The sequence below is a fragment of the Rutidosis leptorrhynchoides genome, chromosome 2 (genome assembly GCF_046630445.1).
Source record: "Rutidosis leptorrhynchoides isolate AG116_Rl617_1_P2 chromosome 2, CSIRO_AGI_Rlap_v1, whole genome shotgun sequence".
In the NCBI taxonomy this organism is placed as follows: domain Eukaryota; kingdom Viridiplantae; phylum Streptophyta; class Magnoliopsida; order Asterales; family Asteraceae; genus Rutidosis; species Rutidosis leptorrhynchoides.
This window is the reverse complement of record NC_092334.1, coordinates 278,254,496-278,278,998: the sequence shown is the minus strand read 5'-3', so window position 1 is coordinate 278,278,998 and position 24,503 is coordinate 278,254,496. Positions and strand designations below refer to the sequence as shown.

The window sequence follows — 24,503 nt, the reverse complement described above, 5'->3', positions numbered from 1 at the left end:
ATTTCAAATTGATAAACTTGGGTTTATTTGGAATATAATTGAATCCATGTTTATTCAGCAATTAGCTTCTACATTAAAAGGATGTGTCAAGAGTGCATCAGCTTTCTTAGCGGTTGAATTCCCTATTAAGTTGTTTAGACGAACCAGCTTCTGAGTCAGCTCCCTACTCAGAAAATATCCTAACGTGAGCTTACAACAATCTGGTCAGCATGCTAAGCTTCATATTCAATGTGGACAGCTTTAGCATATACCAGAATGATGAACTAAGTGTTTTAAGATCCTTTCAATTTGAGTTTTGATTAGAACAAGATTGATGGGTACGCGCTACGCGGCTTTGATTTAGTGATGTTTATTCTTTATACAATACGGTTGGCAAAATGTTATACGGCTGAAAATTTAACATCATAGATTCATAAGTATTGGTTATAGAGTTAAGTTACACTAAGAATCTATATTATATTTTAGTTATTTAAGTCTTACATTTAATCCACTTTTCTTCATTGAGCTCTAAATATATGAAGTCCTACCACTGTCATCGTAAATACTATTGAAGGGGACGATACATTTGGAATAATACACCCATTACAATCACCAGTTACATAAGCGGTCTAGTATCTTTTGATGCTTTGACCATTGATCCACAATTGACTTTTGCCCATACTGCTTATCCTTTAAGTAATAGCTCATCTCCTATAGGTGCATTAAATTAAAGGAAGCCTGAAAACAAAGTTAAAAGAGGTTACCAATAGTTTGTTACATAAGATGATGCAAGCTATCATTTGTGACATATATGTAATTGCAAGTACTTTGTGCAATGTTAGTGACTATTTATGTCATTTTGCAAGTACCCTGACTATTTATCTCATATTATGACCCGAAAATTTAAGATAATTCATTAATGCAATAAATTGTTTCAGATTAAACCACAAATTGAAAAACTCGTATCTTTTTATGATTAAAAATTTATGCAACTTTTGGAACTTATCCTTTTGAATCAATAGTTGACGTGTATTGACAATCGGTAAAAATAGTCTCCATATAATCTTGACCTTTACTTTATTATTATTATTTTCAACTAAAAGACCCAAGTAGATATAAAAATACTAATATGAAAAACTTACTTGGTTACTCGGGTATATACTTCAATTCTTTTCCTAGAGTGACCAGTGTCTGGTACAATTAATTTCTCCTCTTTTTGTTGGTCACCAACTGCTACAAAATACTAATATGAATTTTAGTATGTCGTTGCACTTCTAGTTCAGTAAAATAAAAGACGATCACTATTACAATACTTATATGTGAATATTGTGTATTCTAAATAAAATGCATATTTGATGCAACGTGATAATAAAGACACATATGTATACGTTTCCATTTGTTACACTGACGATACAGAAGAGAAATGTGAAAATTCAAGATATGGGTCATGGGCAAATTTAGGTCGTATGACTCAGTTTTTTAACTGAAGAGAAAATGGGTTGCAGGCAATCTGAGCATACTAATCATATCATTTATGCAACATGACTGCATTTAGAAGTGTAAACAATAGAGTATAGGCAAAACACTTATGAATGCATAAATTAAATAAAGTGGTATACTTTCAGGTTGAAGGCAAGCAGGAAGGTCAACATCTGTACAAATTTCTCCGCTGAATAGCCAAGAACATCAAAAGCTGTTACTTATATTAGCATTAGCAAGTGATACAAAAATTGGGTCACTTTTGACATGTTTGACCCATTTCCTTTTAACCTGTCTTTTTATAACAGTTTGATTGTTAGAGATAAATAGTAACCCAAATCAAAGTAAAAGATTCAAATTCTTACCTACAAACATAGCAAGGTTTATTTATTTTTTTTTATTTTTTTTTTAAACCACAAAATGAATTTAAGCAAAATCTATATAAAAAAAAAATAATAATAATAATAAGTAAAGAGTATGGGATAACCTGTTATGTACGATCCTCTGCTGTAACCTCTCCGAACCCTGCATCTCTAAGCATCTAAATAGATTGAAGTAGATAAGTGAATTCATACAGTTCAAACATGAAATTTTTGACTTGATATTATAAATTTTCATAATTTATTTACCTGGCCGTAAGTTTCCACATCATGGAGATCATATCCTCTTTGTTTGATATATTCTGCAAAATCTTGAGACGGTTTTCCAGATTTTCGACAGTAATCACTGATCAGAACTTTACCCCCCGGTTTCAACCACTTATAGAAGGTGCGGAACAATGCAGGTTTATCCTATAATATAATGGAAATAATAAGATAAAACATGATTATAATCAATGTTAAACCATATATATGTAGTGCTTTCTGTGTATCTAATAATCATATGGAGGTTACAAAATGACCCCATACCATCTTTATCCAAAAAAATGATCTTTGAAAAAAAACTAACAAATATGATTACAAAAACTATATTATTATTATAGAGAAAGGATTTAATAGGTTTTAGGAACTAAAAATGCAAACTTTATGATTATGTAGAATCTTACTTGAATATGAAGGATGGTATCACGGCTGTAGATGACATCAAACACATCATCTGGATACGATTTCTTAGTGCAATCAGCAACCTCAAATTCAACTGAGCATTTAAGACCAATGGCTCGTTCAAAAGCAAACGATATCATGTTTACAAAAGGATCAATGCCAACGACATCAACATCAAAGTTTTCAGCCATATAAAAGTCGCCTCCCCCGATACCGCATCCAACATCTAAAACTTTCTGGCCCGATTTCAGATCCAACATTGCAACAAATTCTTTTGTGGTGTCTGGTCAAAATACAACATTTGCAACAATCACAAACAGATGGTAAAAATATATATCATATATTGACAATGATTTGATGAGTATAATAAAAGTACAGAAGAACACAAACTAACAAAGATGCACAAATCTTTATTGCGGTCATTATCTTTGATTATAGGTGGCAAACTGTGCAACACTCCATCTTGTTTCTAGCACTCCAAACTGTGCAGTACTCCAAACTGTGCAGCCACATAAAAGCCACATAAAACAATCGAGATAATCATCCTGAAATATTTACAAAATGATTGATATATAGTATTCATGAGTAAGCCACATAAAAGCTCACAATCAGGTATACCACAAAAAAGAAAGCATTAAATTGAAAAAATATAATAAATGTTCAAGCGAAAATGAAGAGAAACTTTACCTGCAAAGATACAGGATGATCCAAGTATATGCATGCAACTTTAGTATAAAGTAAAGTATGCAATAATCTCGCCAGGAGGACGATGCTTGTTACACAATTTGTTTACCCTTCTCATACCTCTCATAAGAATTTTGTTAATAGCAGTTTGCAAAAAAAAAAAAAAAAAAAAAAAAAAAAAAAAAAAAAAAAAAAAAATCACGAATTTCCAATAACAAAACATAATAGGAAACCAAATCATAAAACAAAAGCAAATACCTACACAAAAAAATACAAATAACTAAAATGATAACTCACTAATAGAATGGAGAACAGTCGGATTTGTTCATCACATAACATACTCATCACGTAACATAGCACCTGCAATTCAATTCATTATGATACCTGCACAACCATTAAAAATCAAAACCTAAAAAAACTAAAACGTAATAACAAAAAATTGAAAATAAATTTTTTTTGTTTAATTGCACCTGCAATTCAATTCAACATAATACACGCATACACACTGATCAATACATATACCAATAACAAAATTAAGACTTAACCCGGCCATCTAAGAGATACTGACCTGCATTTTATGAAGCTTATAATCTTCTTCTGCAATTTTTGAACAATACAATATCAATAGTAAACTAATACTCCGTAGTTATCAATCGTTATTAAGGAACAAAGATCGAAAAAAAATAAGAGTAAATTAGTAACTGATTATTCAACTAATATATCCATAAGCTCACCGGAATTTTTGATTGAGAATGAAACTGAGACGGAAAAGAATCACCAAAACAAATTAGGTCAGAAAAAAATTACCAAAACCAAATTCAAAATTAAAATAATTGGTGTAAGGAAAAGAAAAGAAAGGTTGTAGAACTGATAAATTGATATAGTAATTAGTAACCTGAGATGATGAAGGTGTGGAATCGGGAAGTAACCCTAACTGTAGGCAGTGACGACGGCGGTGTAGGAGATCGATGAAAAACAAACTAATTTTCGAAAGACCAAAAATCAAAGGATTCATACAGCAACTTACTTTTTGATGAATATGGCTGACCTGCAAAAAAAGTCACAATTACAATACCTTTAATATAAAGCCTCTAGGGTTTTTTGGAGAGGGATGTCGGTGCAAGTCGATGCAGGAGATGAAGGTTTTAGGGTTTGATTTATTGATTAGGAACTAAAAAATTGAAGAATAGAAGGGTATCGGTTGAAGAAGATGGGAGGAATGGGTCGAAGAAGATGGGAGGTATGGAGATGCCTGACACGATAACGTGAAACACAGAAAGGGGAAAAAAACAGCGTGAACAGTGTTTTTGTGTGAGGAGAGCTGGCGCGTGAACCAATCAGACTGTGAGATCTAGTTTGCCTAATAGTGGTTGGGTAATAATATAATCTACTCATATTGGATGGATGTTTTAGAGTTTATTTTGCAAGAATAAAGTTTTGAAGTTTCAATGGCTAATCAGCTTAGAAGATAAACCAGCACGGGTTGTTACAAATAAATGTCAAGGCAGCTTTAAACGATGATCTAGTTAAAATGGGATGAAGACTAAGTTCATTCAGTTGGGTTTGATGTGAAAACCCGTCCTAATCCTCCTGGACGAAGTCATCAACATATGGTTACATTGCGAGGTATTTGACCTCTATATGATACATTTTACAAACATTGCATTCGTTTTTAAAAGACAAACTTTCATTACATCGAAAGTTGACGGCATGCATACCATTTCATAATATATCCAACGATAATTGACTTAATAATATTCTTGATGAACTCAACGACTCGAATGCAACGTCTTTTGAAATATGCCATGAATGACTCCAAGTAATATCTCTAAAATGAGCAAATGCACAGAGGAAGATTTCTTTCATACCTGAGAATAAACATGCTTTAAAGTGTCAATCAAAGGTTGGTGAGTTCATAGGTTTATCGTAAACAATCGTTTCCATGATTTTGATAGACCACAAGATTTCATTTTTATATATATATATGAAATGCAGGAACACTCATCTGCAAAAATTATAATACAGGAACACTCATCTATATAAAAATTCATTCATATGGTGAACACCTGGTAACCGACATTAACAAATGCATATAGAATATCCCCAAATATACAGGTAGACTCATCTGTATATAAAATCGAAGTACTAAAGCATCCATAACCTGGATGGGGTTTGTTAGGCCCATAGATCTATCTTCAGGAATCGCGTCAATTAGGGGGTCTGTTCTCTAATTCTTAGGCTACCAAGCTAAAAGGGTGATATTTAATTTCGATAATTCAACCATAGAATGTAGTTTCAATTACTTGTGTCTATTTCGTAAAACATTTATAAAAGCAGCGCATGTATTCTCAGTCCCAAAAATATATATTGCAAAAGTATTTAAAAGGGGAGCAAATGAAACTCACGATACAATATTTTGTAGTAAAAATATTCATACGACGATACTGAACAATGTAGGGTTGGCCTCGAATTCACGAACCTATATCATTTGTATATTTACTAATACACATAATCGTAATCGAAAACATATATATATTATTATTATTAGTGATAAAATTGTTGTATTAATAACTTATATATATATTTAATTAAATGTATTCATTTTAAATTAAAATATTAATATAGTTAAGTTAAATATACTTTTATATGATTATCATTTGTTTGTTGAAATTAGTCATTATAATTATACTAAGATAATATTTGTAATGGTAAAAATGATAATATTGATAACACTTAATATTACTGATAAAATATTAATATTAATAATTCTAATAGTGATAATAATAATGATAGAATTACTAATTATGGTATTACTAATAATTATGATATTACTAATATTAGAAATGTTAATGATACTATATAATAATGATAAAAGTTATAATAAGATTAATAAAAATAATAATGATTTTGATAATGATTTTAATATTATGTTGTATTATAATAACAATGATATCAATAATTATAATAATTCTATTAATTTCTTTAATTCATAATCTAATTAAAATTTTAACTTAATCAGTTCCATAATAATATTTATATTCAAGATTTCTATAATTATAATCTTAACAATATCATTAAAACTTTTATATTCATAATAGTAATCATAATCTTCGCGTTTAATTTCTAAACTAGTGACTAAGGTTTCTGATCATATACATAGCATTGTATATGTATATTTTATTTGCTAAAGGTTAGGAACAGAATTGCGCGAACTATAATCTAAAGTTATGGAATATTCGCTGAAAATAAGTAAAACGGTTATGCTTCCGCGCTTATAAAAGACTGCGGGTCATTTCGCTAAATTTATGCGGATAGTTAAGCAATCCGCAGACCGCGAATGTTTAGAATACTATAAATAGAGAGCATGACCTATCATTTATAGGTGGTTGATTCTCTACCATTTGCCCAATCCTTTGTGATTTCCACTTGTGATCTTGCCCAAGGGATTTTTACATCGCGCTAAGGTGAATCATGCTAATTGACAATCAAGACCGGGTCGGGGTGGTTGATCACTTGATTGCTAAAGTGAAAGACGATCATCGGGGCCCAAAATAATCATCAAACATCTCATCCTTCATCTTATTATTGCACTCGATCCTTAATTAAGTAATAACTTGATATAGGATTGATCAATTGGGGCCATCCTTGGGACACATTTTACGAATTAAACTTGAAATTTTTTGTTTTGTGCTGACAAACATTCAATTGCTTGGTTTAATTTAAATCGTGTATTGTTACGATGATTTGCAGGAAGTCGCTGAAGCGTATTAGTTGATTTGGTCGTTGAATATGGTAGCTAACATGAAACACGCAGGAGGTTCCATCAATGCTGATGAGTTGGTTAATGATTCGCAAAATGCCTTGTTAAGTGGTATACAAGCACACGTTAATACTATCGCGGGTAGTTCAGGGAAGGAATCGCTAGATAAAGTGCCTAGTGGCAATCCTGTTAATGCAGATTCGCAATTAAAGGTTGCTGCTGAAAAAATGGTTGCGCGCAGGAATTTGCAGCAACATCGTGAAGAAACCGTCGCTGATGGTAAGCGATTAAAGGTTTTGGCTGGCAAAGCAGACAAAATACTTGGCACGGCTATTGAGCAAGCTAGAAAAGATTTTTTCGAATCTCGTGTACCGCGAACTTACTTACGGCCGTTGAATGACTCTGGATCACAAGCTGATCGCTTAGTCATTGATCATTGCGATAGTGATAGCGATGGTGCGAATGAACGTGTTATCTTAAATTCTGTTTATAATTCGAAAAATGCGAAAGCTCCAAGAGAAGAGAATGAATATTCTGATGATTCAGACAATGTGGAAGAATTTGTAAAAATTCCACAAGTTAAGCGAAGGCGACCACCAACACCTTTTCCTCGTCATAGGAATGAAGGTGAAGCATCTGATTCTGTTTGCAGGGAAAGTGCTCAAAATTTTTTAGCGAATGCTTTTAGAAGCATTGTGCCTAAATCAATGCAACATAAATTTGAACAACTGAATTTTTTGCAAGATATGATCGCCAAGTTTTGTGCAGACAATACTGATACTCGCACAAAAAAGGCCACTGAAATCACCACTGCTGCAGACAAGTTTGTCCAGCATATTTCTGATTATTCAATTGTTACACCGCCTATTGTGCCAGCGACGTTGGGAGTTTATTCAGGGTTAACTGACCCCTTGGACTTTTTGCAGCGATTTGAAGGTGTGGTAAGCACCTATAATTGGGATGAACCGGTTGCGTGTAGAGTATTCCCTATGGTCTTGAAAGGATCTGCTAGGGAATGGTTTCATTGCCTGCAAGCTCACAGTATCATTGGTTTCATTGATCTTCGCGATAAATTTTTGTTGCATTTTCAGAATCTTTTACCGCAGAAGAAAACACATATAGAATGTCATGATATTAAACAAGGCAACAAAGAAACTCTGAGCGCGTTACTTACGTAGTACATTATGAGTGCCAAAAGATACCAAGTTTAAATGAAGACCAAAAAGTTTCTGGTTTTTTGCATGCTATTAACCCACAGCGACATCCAATGCTTGTATGAAGATTGCGAAGAGATGTTCCGCCAACTTTCGCTAAGGTTCAACAGGAAACATATGACTATCTCCGTGGTGGAGAAGATAGTACTATAACTCCTGCATGTGGGTGGGGTAAAAAAAAAGTTGGCGGGATGACAATGATTCTTTTCGCGATGGCAACAGTGATAATTACCGCGGTAACGGTTTTTTGCGAAGAAATGGCGGCAGTGGTTACCTGCGAAATGATAGGTTTCAAGGTCAGAATGATAACCATGGATATGGTCGTCGAGTTCGCTATTCTACGCGAAGATGGAACAATGAGTCTTTCAATATCATTCAGATGTTAACAAAAACGCCTAAGGAAATTTTGTTACAAGAAAGGGTTGCTAAGTCTTTTCCTGATCCGCAGCCTTTATGGGAGAATAGCAGGCGGGATAGGTCAAAGTTTTGTGTTTTCCGTGATGATTATGGTTATGACACCAATCGCTGTAGAGACTTAGCGGAAATGATCGCGGAGGCGTATGAGCAAGGTAAGATGGACCATTTAATCGTGCAGGGTACTACAAGTACTGCGAACGCGATTATGATGCCTGCAGAAGCTAATGCTCCAAATGTACCAAATGTGGCTGAGCGAAAGGCTCCTGTGGTGAAAAATCTGGGAGTAAAAATGGTAAGTAAGAAAGAAAATCAGCGCGGAATTCAGGTCATTAACATGGTAGAGGTGCAGGGCAAAATGTTGGTATTTCAAATATCTGAACAGATTGCAAGCTAGAAATGTCCTTCTATTACTTTTCCTCCTACAAATCTGACTATGAATGTAGACAAACCAGTGTTGGTTTCATGTCGCATTGCAAATACTGGCATAATGATTATGAAGGTTCATGTGGATGCTGGTAGCAGTGTAGATGTTATGTACGAACAATGTTTTAGCAAATTGCCATGTTCAAGCTTTGATGAAACCTATTGCGGTTTCACTTGCAGGATTTTCAGGAGAGTCAACTTGGCCTATTGGTCAATTGGAGTTGCAAATTGAGCTAGTTGATGATTGCGATGAGTCGTTAAGGCGACAAGCTTTATTGAATCTTTATATAATGCGAAGTCAGTTGCGATTCAATATGATACTTGGGAGCACTGCTTTGCACATGTTTGGCGCTATCCCTTCTACTATACATGGCATGGTTAAATTTTCTGCTAATAAGGGAATTGGCACGCTAACTTCGGCGGAAGTAGAGCCATTTTGCTGTAGTGACCCGAACTTTTCCGAACCTTTCTATGATTATATGTTTAACGAAAACTATATTTACATGATTAAATGTTTCCAACATGTTAAGCAATCAAACTTGTTATGACTTGGTTAATTGAAACGGAAATTTTGTAAACGTCTGATTACCCAGTTTGACCAATGATTCACGAACGCTATAAGTTGTATATGACATGATGATACATAAATGAATAAATATATATATGTTTAACATGATATAATGATCATCAAGTATCTCATTAAAAATAGTAACAATAAGTTATATACTTAAAAAGGAGACTATTGACGTATGAAACTCGAAACGATACATATAACGATTATCGTTATAACCACGTCTTACTAAATATATATGAAGCATATTAATACATTGTTATATTATATATAACATGATAATATGACAATTAAATATATCATTAAGTGTATTAACAATGAACTACATAAGTAAAAACAAGACTACTAACTTAAGGATTTCGAAACGAGACATATATGTAACGATTATCGTTGTAACGACATTAAAATGTATATATCATATTAAGATATATTAATATATCATAATATCATGATAATATAATAATTTAAAATCTCATTTAATATTATAAACATTGGGTTAACAACATTTAACAAGATCGTTAACCTAAAGGTTTCAAAACAACACTTACATGTAACGACTAACGATGACTTAACGACTCAGTTAAAATGTATATACATGTAGTGTTTTAATATGTATTCATACACTTTTGAAAGACTTTAAGACACTTATCAAAATACTTCTACTTAACAAAAATGCTTAAAATTACATCCTCGTTCAGTTTCATCAACAATTCTACTCGTATGCACCCGTATTCGTACTCGTACAATACAAAGCTTTTAGATGTATGTACTATTGGTATATACACTCCAATGATCAGCTCTTAGCAGCCCATGTGAGTCACCTAACACATGTGGGAACCATCATTTGGCAACTAGCATGCAATATCTCATAAAATTACAAAAATATGAGTAATCATTCATGACTTATTTACATGAAAACAAAATTACATATCCTTTATATCTAATCCATACACCAACGATCAAAAACACCTACAAACACTTTCATTCTTCAATTTTCTTCATCTAATTGATCTCTCTCAAGTTCTATCTTCAAGTTCTAAGTGTTCTTTATAAATTCTACAAGTTCTAGTTTCATAAAATCAAGAATACTTTCAAGTTTGCTAGCTCACTTCTAATCTTGTAAGGTGATCATCCAACCTCAAGAAATCTTTGTTTCTTACAGTAGGTTATCATTATAATACAAGGTAATAATCATATTCAAACTTTGGTTCAATTTCTATAACTATAACAATCTTATTTCAAGTGATGATCTTACTTGAACTTGTTTTCGTGTCATGATTCTGCTTCAAGAACTTCGAGCCATCCAAGGATCCGTTGAAGCTAGATCCATTTTTCTCTTTTCCAGTAAGTTTATCCAAGGAACTTAAGGTAGTAATGATGTTCATAACATCATTCGATTCATACATAAAAAGCTATCATATTCGAAGTGGTAAACTAGTAATCACTAGAACATAGTTTAGTTAATTCTAAACTTGTTCGCAAATAAAGTTAATCCTTCTAACTACACTTTTAAAATCAACTATACACATGATCTATATCTATATGATATGCTAACTTAATGATTTAAAACCCAGAAACACGATAAACACCATAAAACCGGATTTACGCCGTCATAGTTACTGTAACATCCCGCCTTTTTCCATTTATTTTTCCGTTATACTAATATAAAGTCCGTTATATGTTTATAACATCTCTCGTTGATACGCGTTTTAAATTATCTCGTTTAGGTAATTCCCGCACCCGAACGAAAGTTGAAGGACTAAACTTGACAAGGGATCAAACCCTTGACTAGGTCAAAGGGTCAAACCCCTTTCACCCATTCATTACCATCTCCCTATCTCTCTCTCTTTCTCTCTAGCAAGAACACACCCAATTTCCTTTCTCATTCATTCATCATCTAAATCCGGATTAGGGAGCTAGCAACCAAATAAATTACATATTCGTGATCCTCTCTTCATCCTCTTCATTTTGGTACCAACTTCATCTCATTTGGGTAACTTTCTAAAATCACTAGATTTTGTGTTCTTGATGTTTTTAACTTATAAAAGTGTTAATTAGTGTCTATGGCTCAAGTCTAACATGAATATATGATTTATATGCTCGATCTCGTTGTTTTAGTGTAACTAGCATGAACTTGAATTTTGGTGTGTTGTTCTTGAATTTTGGATGATCATATGTTGTTAGATGTTGAAAGTTGATGTTTTAATTGTGTTACTAGCATCACTAGCTTCAATTTGATGTGTAGGTTGCCTTAGAAAACTTCATGAGCTTGATTATTGATTTTTGGTGGAATTGAGTTAGGGTTTGAAGAACTTGAAGTGATTATTTGATGCGTTGATTGCCATGAATTGTTGTTAGTAAGTTGTTAGTTGTATTGCATGCTCCATTACCTACAAAATGGCATGTCACATGTATGCATTGAATGCCCAAATCATTAAATGTGCATTGGTGAGTTTGAAGCATTAATGTGGGCATTGAATGATCACTTGGTTGGAAAACTCGGTTGTTACAAATGAGGTTTTTGATTGTTAAATTGTGTTTAGTTGCATTCTATGTCAAAAGAGCTTTCCAACGATATAAGGTGCGAGTCCTAAGTGTTTGTGGTTTGCGTTTTATGCTTATTTGAAGTTTGGATCAAGTTGGACAAGTGAAACAGACCAGGCACCAGCACCCGCCTATTGTCGCGGCGCGACAGAAGGGTGCCGCGGCGCGGCATAAGCCGTGCCCAGCTTCTGTCTCCGGTGTCCATTTTATGGAAAATGTTTGGCATACTACGGACCTCCGATTCACATGAAACTTGTTCTAACATGTTCATATATGATTAAAAACCTCAGAAAAATAGTTCGGAACCCGACCCGAACGTGTTGACTTTCGTTGACTTTGACCGACCAAAGTTTGACTTTTAATCAAACTTAACCAAATATTTGTGCAATCGTTCTAACATGTTTTTATACTTGTACCTTGCATGAAACATGACAATTTGATTCACATGCTATTATGATCGAGTCTTAACGAGCCATAGGACTAATTGAACATCTTTGACCTATCGTGTTTACCGTTATTGATACAACCTATATGTTTAGGTCAAGACTAGCTTTGTCTTTGCACGCGTCTACTTGTTGAAGTACTTTATTAACTCTTGCACTCAAGGTGAGATCATAGTCCCACTTTTACTCTTTTTGAACTTATATTGGGATGAGAAAACATAAACGATTCTTTTGAACTAAGTGAACACAAGAACGGGAAAACAAACATTCTACATACGAGTTTAGAACAAAATCCTCAATTCGATTATCATTAGTTACACTTGCCGGGTGTAAGCGAGAACTTATGTTATATGGCCATATGGGTTGACAACCCTCATCCTTGACGGTTCGCTACCGTCTACGGATGAAATATATTTTCGAGAATCAGTGTTTGTTCTAGCACTAAGTGATGGGGTATACAATGGAAGGAATGTTAAGCTTTGATAATTGGGTGCTCGTGAAACAAACTTTTGGAATGTATTACTATTATTTCATTGATGCAAATCTTGTGGTTCACTTGTACTTACTTATTTAAACCTATGATTTCACCAACGTTTTCGTTGACAGATTTCTATGTGTTTCTCAGGTCCTTGAACGATACATGATACATGCTTCCGCTCATTATTTTGATACTTGCATTGGATGTCGAGTATACATGCATACATGGAGCGTCTTTTGGATACTTTTAAATTGTGTCGCATAAGTTTCATTTGTACTTAAAACTTGGTATCGTAACTCGTGGTGGAACTATTCTTGTAAAACTTGAACAACCTTTACATTTGAAATGAATGCGACATATCTTTTGGTCAAACGTTGTTTTAAAGACTTATGACCACGTAACGGGACCTAAGTAGACGGCGCCGTCAATGACGATTTGGTCGGGTCGCTACAGATGGTATCAGAGCGTTGGTTGTAGGGATTTAGAGTTCATTGGTGTCGACCCCGAGTCATAGGGTACATTGGTGAGTCTAGACTACAACCGGCATATAGACTTGAAGTAGGAATTACTTGACTACTTGTGCATTTATACTCGAACGCTTCTACTCATATCTACTCTTAGTTCATCTTAATCTCACGTTGTTTAATTTGATTGACACGCCACCTTGACTATATGAAATGATGTCGAATGCACATATGAATCAGGGTAATATAATTTCCGGGATTATATTACGGTGACTCATATGAACGTTCCGACATTATGACATAAAGAATTTAAGGCGAGTCGAGGAAAAACTTCTCTTTATCTTTATTCTATATCACGGTTAGTATTATTGAGAATACTAATCAATGATATTCTTGTGTCTTGAAGGAACAATGGCTCCTCGTCGTGTACGCCGCAATGAAACTCCCGAACAAGCACTCGAACGGATGATAGCTACCGCCGTAGATGCGGCCATGGCCGGTCACTCATCCAACAACAATAATAATAACAACCACAACAACAACAACAACAACAACAACAACAACAACAACAACAACAATGGAGCCGGAAACTCAAACGAGGGATGCTCCTATAAAGCTTTCATGGGGTGCAAACCTCACACTTTTGATGGAACCGGGGGACCGGTCGTGCTCACCCGATGGTTTGAGCAAACGGAAGCCGTCTTTAGCATAAGCGGTTGTCGGGACCAAGACAAGGTCAAATACTCCACTCACACCTTCGCCGGTGTCACTCTTACATGGTGGAATACTTATGTACAATCGGTGGGTACCGATGAAGCTCATGCCCTCTCTTGGGCCGATCTAAAGGAAAAGATGATTGTTGAATATTTTCCGTGCGAAGAAACCCGAAAGCTTGAGGAAGAACTAAGAGCTTTGAAAGCGGTCGGAAACGACCTTAAAGCTTATAATCAACGCTTCGCCGAACTATCCTTGATGTGTCCTAATCTTGTTAACCCCGAATCTCAAAGGATTGAGCTCTACATGCTCGGTCTTCCAAAAAGCATCAAACAAGGGGTGATGTCATCCAAACCCACTACTCATCAAGCCGCTATGAACATGGCTCGCCAACTAATCGAAACGGTTGACGAAATCGTAGTTCCGGCACCTAAGGCTGAGGATAAATCGGGCGGCAACAAAAGAAAGTGGGAACCCTCCCAATCAAGCAACAACAACTTTGCCAAGAAATCTTTCACTTCCGACGGCAAGAAGGGTTATGCCGGGAACCTACCTCTTTGCAACAAATGCAACAAACATCACTTTGGTGAATGTGGCAAGTTAATTTGCCACCGGTGCCAAGGAGTTGGTCATAAGGCCAACGATTGTAAAAGTGCCACTCCCGTTGCTCGAAAGTGGCCCAATGCACCAAAGACGGGCACTTGTTACGAATGTGGTCAAACGGGTCATTATAGAAATGCATGCCCAAAGAAGAAAGATAACCCCAACACGCGCGGCCGAGCTTTCAACATCAACACCGAGGAAGCCCGGGATGACACTGAACTAGTCACGGGTACGTTCCTTCTCAACAATTCTTATGTCTCTTGCTTATTCGATTCGGGTGCCGATAAATGCTTTGTATCCAAGACTTTGACTCATTATTTTAGCACTCCACCTCTTCCATTAGATACCACTTATACCATTGAAGTGGCTGACGGGAAACTATTAAGTGCCGACACATATTACCGAGGGTGTACGATAAACATTTTGGGTAAGGAATTTGAAATTGACTTGATACCCATGGAACTAGGAAGCTTTGATGTAATAATCGGTATGAATTGGTTAGTCAAAACGAAATCTCACATCCTTTGTGATCTTAACGCAATCCGAATTCCTATCGAGAATGGTGAACCTTTGATTATTTATGGCGATAAGAGTTGCACCAGACTCAACCTCGTTTCGTGCCTTAAAGTTAGAAAACTGCTCCGTAAGGGTTGTTTTGCGATCCTTGCCCACGTTAAGAAAGTCGAGTCCGATGATAAGCATATCGATGATGTGCCAATTGTTAGTGACTATTCCGATGTATTTCCCGATGAATTGCCGGGTCTTCCACCTCATCGACCGGTTGAATTCCAAATCGATCTTATTCCGGGAGCCGCACCCGTAGCACGTGCACCATATAGACTCGCTCCATCTGAAATGCAAGAATTGCAAAGTCAAATCCAAGAACTACTTGATCGAGGTTTTATCCAACCTAGCCATTCACCTTGGGGCGCTCCGATTTTGTTTGTTAAAAAGAAAGACGGATCCCTACGAATGTGCATTGATTATCGTGAACTAAATAAATTGACGGTTAAGAACCGATATCCTCTTCCTCTCATCGATGACCTCTTTGATCAACTACAAGGGTCTTGTGTATATTCGAAAATCGATCTCCGCTCGGGTTATCATCAATTGAGGGTTAAGGGGGAAGATGTCTCCAAAACCGCTTTCCGAACTCGTTATGGTAGTTATGAATTCCTTGTCATGCCATTTGGTCTCACTAACGCACCGGCGGTGTTCATGGATCTTATGAACCGCGTGTGCAAACCATATCTCGATAAATTCGTTATTGTGTTCATCGATGACATATTGATCTATTCTAAAAATGAAGAAGAGCACGAACAACATCTCCGACTTGTGCTTGAACTTTTAAGACAAGAACAACTCTATGCCAAATTCTCCAAGTGTGAATTTTGGTTAAAGGAAGTTCAATTTCTTGGTCATGTTGTAAGTGACCAAGGTATTAAAGTCGATCCGACGAAAATCGAAGCCATTAGCAAATGGGAGACTCCTACTACTCCTACTCACATTCGTCAATTTTTGGGTCTCGCCGGGTACTATCGTAGATTCATCGAAAATTTCTCTTTGGTTGCACGTCCTCTAACCGCATTGACTCACAAGGGAAAGAAATTCATTTGGGCGACCGAACATGAATCCGTATTCCAAATCTTGAAAACGAAGCTAACCACCGCTCCTATCTTGTCACTTCCCGAAGGCAATGATGACTTTGTTGTATATTGCGATGCCTCGAAAAATGGTTTTGGGTGTGTATTGATGCAACGAACGAAAGTCATTGCTTATGCTTCTCGACAACTCAAAATTCATGAACGAAACTACACGACGCATGATCTCGAACTCGGAGCCGTCGTCTTTGCACTTAAAATGTGGAGACACTATCTTTATGGAACCAAGAGTACTATCTTTACCGACCACAAAAGTCTCCAACACATTTTCGATCAAAAGCAACTAAACATGAGACAACGACGGTGGATTGAAACTTTGAACGATTACGATTGCGAGCTTCGTTACCATCCCGGGAAGGCAAATGTAGTAGCCGATGCCTTAAGTCGAAAAGAAAGAGTGGTGCCTCTTCGTGTCCGAGCCTTAAACATCACCATCCACACAAACCTTAATAGCCAAATTCGGGTAGCCCAAGATGAGGCTCTCAAAGATGAAAACATCTCTCTCGAACACTTGAACGTCCTCACCTCTCGATTCGAAGTTAAAGAAACCGGACTCCGATATTTCGCCGGAAGGATTTGGGTGCCTAGTTATGGGGACCTACGAAGCCTTATTTTAGATGAAGCCCATAAGTCACGATACTCGATTCACCCCGGTGCCAATAAGATGTACCACGACCTTAAACAGCTATATTGGTGGCCGAACATCAAAAGGGACGTAACTACTTATGTTTCCAAGTGTTTGACATGTTCCAAAGTCAAAGCCGAACACCAAAGACCGTCCGGACTACTTCGACAACCCGAGATCCCGCAATGGAAGTGGGAAAGGATAACGATGGATTTTATCACCAAACTACCAAAAACGACGGGCGGTTATGATACCATTTGGGTTATTGTTGACCGTCTCACCAAATCCGCACACTTCCTGGCCATGAAAGAAACGGACAAAATGGAGAAACTTGCACAACTTTACATTAAGGAGATCGTAGCCCGACACGGTGTACCTTTATCGATTATCTCCGACCGAGATGGCCGTTTCGTTTCTAGATTTTGGCGTACATTGCAAGAAGCGTTGGGAACACGTTTAGACATGAGCACCGCATATCATCCTCAAACCGATGGACAAAGCGAACGTACAATTCAAACCTTAGAGGACATGTTACGAGCTTGCGTGGTTGATTTCGGAAAAGCTTGGGACAAGCACTTACCTCTCGCCGAGTTCTCTTACAACAATAGTTATCACGCGAGTATTAAAGCCGCACCCTTTGAAGCGCTATATGGCCGCAAATGTCGTTCACCTCTTTGTTGGGCCGAGGTAGGCGACGTGCAAATCACCGGACCCGAACTCATTCACGAAACTACCGAGAAAATCGTTCAAATCCGAGATAGGCTTAGGACGGCCCGAAGTCGTCAAAAGAGCTATACCGATAAACGACGCAACGATCTTGAATTTCAAGTCAGTGACCGAGTAATGTTAAAAGTCGCACCTTGGAAGGGTGTAATCCGTTTTGGGAAACGCGGGAAGCTAAATCCGCGGTATATTGGTCCTTTCGAAATCTTGGAGCGTATTGGAACCGTTGCTTATCGTTTAGATCTTCCGCCTCAATTGAACTCCGTTCATCCTACCTTCCATGTATCTAACTTGAAAAAGTGTCTTGCCGAACCCGATATCGTCATCCCTCTTGAGGAACTTACTATTGATGACAAGCTTCATTTTGTGGAGGAACCGGTTGAAATTGTGGATACCTCCATCAAGACATTGAAACAAAGCCGAATCCCGATTGTTAAAGTCCGTTGGAACGCCAAAAGGGGACCCGAGTTTACTTGGGAAAGACAAGATCAAATACAAAGGAAGTATCCTCATCTATTCGTGAATTCAGAAACGCAAGATCTCGAGGGAGAAACAACGACTACTACGCCTACTTAAATTTCGGGACGAAATTTCTTTTAAGGAGTAGGTAATGTAACATCCCGCCTTTTTCCATTTATTTTTCCGTTATACTAATATAAAGTCCGTTATATGTTTATAACATCTCCCGTTGATACGCGTTTTAAATTATCTCGTTTAGGTAATTCCCGCACCCGAACGAAAGTTGAAGGACTAAACTTGACAAGGGATCAAACCCTTGACTAGGTCAAAGGGTCAAACCCCTTTCACCCATTCATTACCATCTCCCTATCTCTCTCTCTTTCTCTCTAGCAAGAACACACCCAATTTCCTTTCTCATTCATTCATCATCTAAATCCGGATTAGGGAGCTAGCAACCAAATAAATTACATATTCGTGATCCTCTCTTCATCCTCTTCATTTTGGTACCAACTTCATCTCATTTGGGTAACTTTCTAAAATCACTAGATTTTGTGTTCTTGATGTTTTTAACTTATAAAAGTGTTAATTAGTGTCTATGGCTCAAGTCTAACATGAATATATGATTTATATGCTCGATCTCGTTGTTTTAGTGTAACTAGCATGAACTTGAATTTTGGTGTGTTGTTCTTGAATTTTGGATGATCATATGTTGTTAGATGTTGAAAGTTGATGTTTTAATTGTGTTACTAGCATCACTAGCTTCAATTTGATGTGTAGGTTGCCTTAGAAAACTTCATGAGCTTGATTATTGATTTTTGGTGGAATTGAGTTAGGGTTTGAAGAACTTGAAGTGATTATTTGATGCGTTGATTGCCATGAATTGTTGTTAGTAAGTTGTTAGTTGTATTGCATGCTCCATTACCTACAAAATGGCATGTCACATGTATGCATTGAATGCCCAAATCATTAAATGTGCATTGGTGAGTTTGAAGCATTAATGTGGGCATTGAATGATCACTTGGTTGGAAAACTCGGTTGTTACAAATGAGGTTTTTGATTGTTAAATTGTGTTTAGTTGCATTCTATGTCAAAAGAGCTTTCCAACGATATAAGGTGCGAGTCCTAAGTGTTTGTGGTTTGCGTTTTATGCTTATTTGAAGTTTGGATCAAGTTGGACAAGTGAAACAGACCAGGCACCAGCACCCGCCTATTGTCGTGGCGCGACAGAAGGGTGCCGCGGCGCGGCATAAGCCGTGCCCAGCTTCTGTCTCCGGTGTCCATTTTATGGAAAATGTTTGGCATACTACGGACCTCCGATTCACATGAAACTTGTTCTAACATGTTCATATATGATTAAAAACCTCAGAAAAATAGTTCGGAACCCGACCCGAACGTGTTGACTTTCGTTGACTTTGACCGACCAAAGTTTGACTTTTAATCAAACTTAACCAAATATTTGTGCAATCGTTCTAACATGTTTTTATACTTGTACCTTGCATGAAACATGACAATTTGATTCACATGCTATTATGATCGAGTCTTAACGAGCCATAGGACTAATTGAACATCTTTGACCTATCGTGTTTACCGTTATTGATACAACCTATATGTTTAGGTCAAGACTAGCTTTGTCTTTGCACGCGTCTACTTGTTGAAGTACTTTATTAACTCTTTCACTCAAGGTGAGATCATAGTCCCACTTTTACTCTTTTTGAACTTATATTGGGATGAGAAAACATAAACGATTCTTTTGAACTAAGTGAACACAAGAACGGGAAAACAAACATTCTACATACGAGTTTAGAACAAAATCCTCAATTCGATTATCATTAGTTACACTTGCCGGGTGTAAGCGAGAACTTATGTTATATGGCCATATGGGTTGACAACCCTCATCCTTGACGGTTCGCTACCGTCTACGGATGAAATATATTTTCGAGAATCAGTGTTTGTTCTAGCACTAAGTGATGGGGTATACAATGGAAGGAATGTTAAGCTTTGATAATTGGGTGCTCGTGAAACAAACTTTTGGAATGTATTACTATTATTTCATTGATGCAAATCTTGTGGTTCACTTGTACTTACTTATTTAAACCTATGATTTCACCAACGTTTTCGTTGACAGATTTCTATGTGTTTCTCAGGTCCTTGAACGATACATGATACATGCTTCCGCTCATTATTTTGATACTTGCATTGGATGTCGAGTATACATGCATACATGGAGCGTCTTTTGGATACTTTTAAATTGTGTCGCATAAGTTTCATTTGTACTTAAAACTTGGTATCGTAACTCGTGGTGGAACTATTCTTGTAAAACTTGAACAACCTTTACATTTGAAATGAATGCGACATATCTTTTGGTCAAACATTGTTTTAAAGACTTATGACCACGTAACGGGACCTAAGTAGACGGCGCCGTCAATGACGATTTGGTCGGGTCGCTACAGTTACAACCGGGGACTATTTTGGTTTGGATAATTAAAAACTATGAAAAACTTTGATTTAAAAGCTATACTTCTGGGAAAATTATTTTTCTTATGAACATGAAACCATATCCAAAAATCATGGTTAAACTCAAAGTGAAAGTATGTTTTTCAAAACAGTCATCAAGATGTCGTTCTTTCGATGGAAATGACTACCTCTTTCAAAAACGACTTGTAACTTGTATTTCCGACTATAAACCTATTCCTTTTCTGTTTAGTTTCATAAAGTCAAGTTCAATATGAAACCGTGGCCGCTTAAATCACTCAAAACGGATTAGAAACGAAGAAATGGCGAGCAAAACAAAATTGGTAAAAACTACTCATTTTAGCTACGTGAAAATTGGTAACAAATCTATTCCAACCATAACTTAATCAACTTGTATTGTATATTATGTAATCTTGAGATACCATAGACACGTATACAATGTTTCGACCTATCATGTCGACACATCTATATATATTTCGGAACAACCATAGACACTCTATATGTGAATGTTGGAGTTAGCTATACAGGGTTGAGGTTGATTCCAAAATATATATAGTTTGAGTTGTGATCAATACTGAGATATGTATACACTGGGTCGTGGATTGATTCAAGATAATATATATCGATTTATTTCTGTACATCTAACTGTGGACAACTAGTTGTAGGTTACTAACGAGGACAGCTGACTTAATAAACTTAAAACATCAAAATGTATTAAAAGTGTTGTAAATATATTTTGAACATACTTTGATATATATGTACATATTTGTTATAGGTTCGTGAATCGACCAGTGGCCAAGTTTTACTTCCCGACGAAGTAAAAATTCTGTGAAAGTGAGTTATAGTCCCACTTTTAAAATCTAATATTTTTGGGATGAGAATATATGCAGGTTTTATAAATGATTTACAAAATAGACACAAGTACGTGAAACTACATTCTATGGTTGAATTATCGAAATCGAATATGCCCATTTTTATTAAGTCTAGTAATCTAAGAATTAGGGAACATACACACTAATTGACGCGAATCCTAAAGATAGATCTATTGGGCCTAACAAACCCCATCCAAAGTACCGGATGCTTTAGTACTTCGAAATTTATATCATATCCGAAGGGAGTCCCGGAATGATGGGGATATTCTTATATATGCATCTTGTTAATGTCGGTTACCAGGTGTTCACCATATGAATGAATTTTATCTCTATGTATGGGATGTATATTGAAATATGAAATCTTGTGGTCTATTATTATGATTTGATAATATATAGGTTAAACCTATAACTCACCAACATTTTTGTTGACATTTTAAGCATGTTTATTCTCAGGTGATTATTAAGAGCTTCCGCTGTTGCATACTAAAATAAGGACAAGATTTGAAGTCCATGCTTGTATGATATTATGTAAAAACTGCATTCAAGAAACTTATTTTTGATGTAATATATTCTTATTGTAAACCATTATGTAATGGTCGTGTGTAAACGGTATATTTTAGATTATCATTATTTGATAATCTACGTAATGCTTTTTAAACCTTTATAGATAAAATAAAGGTTATGGTTGTTTTAAAAATGAATGCAGTCTTTGAAAAACGTCTCATATAGAGGTCAAAACTTCGCGACGAAATCAATTAATATGGAACGTTTATAATCAATATGAACGGGACATTTCATTTGCGCTATGATTATGGCAAGTGAAAACACGGGTGTTGAGGGGCATTCAGTCTACTCTGAATAAGTGCAGATATTTGTAGTAGAAAAAAGTTATGATATGTTTAGTCAAAATTTAATCAATGTTTGATATGCTACGATTGTATTCTGAACTTCGTATCGCGAAAAATTAATGAATAAAGCAAAGTTAATTTCAGTGTTCGTAGTTGTTTCTATACAAAGCAAAAACACTGCGTGTGGCCACGCGTAGTGATTATTTTGCAGAATACAATTACTTATTTTTTATAACACTAAGTTAATGTTTGTTCTACGGATACTTTAATTAAAATGGCATGGTTTCGCTAAACATGACCTGCTTCAATACTGTAATAATGCAGGCATGCATTGAAAATTAATATGTTAAAAACCAAGTGATGAAATTGCCCACTCGTGTTAAATTGTAAATATTGCGAAAGGATAAAATTTCCTAAGTATTTGATTTTGCCAATGCTTAGATGCTTCGCAATGCTAATTTTGCCTAAGGATCGATTTTTCGGACTTAGAAGATTCATAATGATTAAAAGATTGTTTCGCATAAAGTACGTGTTTGTTATGTGCACAATAGCGAATGCGGAAATTACAAAGGGCAAGTCTGAATTATGAATATATGATAAAGTAAAGCGCTATATAAATAAGATAAGTTGCAACTGCGGAATGAAAGTATGTTACTAATATTAAGCGCGAAAAAGCGCGAATAATTACAAAAAACGCAATTAAGGATTGCGAAATAAACGTTTGAAATCTAACTAAGACAATCTAAAGCTCTAGCGCTTTAATTCTGCAAAAGTAACGCCCTCTTGTTGAACCAGTTCCTCTAAGGCTGGTATGCTGACTTTCTCAACCTCCTTCTTTGCTCTCGCAAGCGCTTCTCGGGCATCATCTGTGGCACATATTTCTTCGGCCATATCTGAAGGGAGGGGTTGAGAGAGATCGCCAAGTTTGCACAATAAGTCATACCACTCGCAGCGTGTGGCGAGTTTGGATGCTTGGGCGTATGCTCGAAATTTTTTAGTGACTAGTTTCGAATCCATCACTTTGTCTGCTAATTTCGGCAGATACTTGACAAGCTGAGCGAATTTTTTTCGGCATTCTCCGCCCTCTTTCTGAGTTTGGCATTTTCCTCTGCAGCCTTTTTGAGCTGTGCCTCAACCCTCTGCATTTTTCTTTCATGAGCATTAGCAATTTTGACTTGCTTTTCATATTCATCAGAAATTTCGGTGAAACGCTCAATGTTGTCAACAGCTAGGCAAATTGCATTATAGCAATTGTGCAGTCGCTGTCTTTCCGCTTGAGGATATGTCAGCTTGCGGTATTGATTTTTCGTTACTTTGGGAATGAATTTGTAGAGCTTCTGGTATAATTGATTGGCTTTTTCGGCCTCTGCGGCTTCTTCTGCATCTTCTTCTTCTTCTTCTTCTTCTTCTTCCTGATTAGACGCATCTACTGTAGTGACCCGAACTTTTCCATGTTTATATATATATTAAATGAAATTGTTATTTACATGATTAAGTGTTTCTAACATATTAAGCAATCAAACTTGTTAAGACTTGATTAATTGAAATAGGTTTCATATAGACAATTGACCACCCAAGTTGACCGGTGATTCACGAACGTTAAAACTTGTAAAAACTATATGATGATATATATATGGTTATATATATAGTTAATATGATATTATGATAAGTAAAAATATCATTAAGTATATTAATAATGAACTACATATGTAAAAACAAGACTACTAACTTAATGATTTTGAAACGAGACATATATGTAACGATTATCGTTGTAACGACATTTAATGTATATATATCATATTAAAAGATATCCGTACATCATAATATCATGATAATATAATAATTTAAAATCTCATTTGATATTATAAACATTGGGTTAACAACATTTAACAAGATCGTTAACCTAAAGGTTTCAAAACAACACTTACATGTAACGACTAACGATGACTTAACGACTCAGTTAAAATGTATATACATGTAGTATTTTAATATGTATTCATACACTTTTGAAAGACTTCAAGACACTT

At 35.9% G+C, this 24,503-nt stretch overlaps 1 protein-coding gene across 12 annotated transcripts; it reads right to left on the bottom strand.

Moving 5' to 3' along the window:
• Window positions 1-436: 436 nt before the first annotated feature.
• LOC139891791 (phosphoethanolamine N-methyltransferase 3-like) lies at window positions 437-4,497 on the bottom strand. 12 transcript variants are annotated; one of them, XM_071874784.1, is made up of 12 exons: window positions 4,081-4,497; window positions 3,920-3,943; window positions 3,754-3,782; window positions 3,483-3,569; window positions 3,189-3,305; window positions 2,896-3,046; window positions 2,504-2,784; window positions 2,088-2,249; window positions 1,946-1,999; window positions 1,599-1,648; window positions 1,122-1,209; window positions 437-717 (listed from the first exon to the last, which is right to left on the bottom strand). In XM_071874784.1, exons 8-12 carry the CDS (start codon window positions 2,117-2,119, stop codon window positions 702-704), a joined length of 240 nt encoding a protein of 79 aa, XP_071730885.1. In that variant the 5' UTR covers window positions 2,120-2,249; window positions 2,504-2,784; window positions 2,896-3,046; window positions 3,189-3,305; window positions 3,483-3,569; window positions 3,754-3,782; window positions 3,920-3,943; window positions 4,081-4,497; the 3' UTR covers window positions 437-701. The 12 variants fall into 12 exon arrangements, with proteins under 12 accessions (XP_071730885.1, XP_071730880.1, XP_071730881.1 ...); XM_071874779.1 differs by having other exon boundaries at window positions 1,122-1,222; window positions 1,599-1,672; window positions 4,081-4,493; XM_071874780.1 differs by having other exon boundaries at window positions 1,122-1,212; window positions 1,599-1,672; window positions 4,081-4,493.
• Window positions 4,498-24,503: the final 20,006 nt, after the last annotated feature.

Excerpts from the sequence above, each read along its gene's own strand:
- LOC139891791 (XM_071874779.1), bottom strand. The coding sequence starts at position 2,761 with ATGTTGGATCTGAAATCGGGCCAGAAAGTTTTAGATGTTGGATGCGGT. Across the intron at positions 2,250-2,503 it reads ATACCATCCTTCATATTCAA|GATAAACCTGCATTGTTCCG; the intron begins GTAAGATTCTAC and ends ATTATATTATAG. Across the intron at positions 2,000-2,087 it reads ATGTGGAAACTTACGGCCAG|ATGCTTAGAGATGCAGGGTT; the intron begins GTAAATAAATTA and ends CAATCTATTTAG.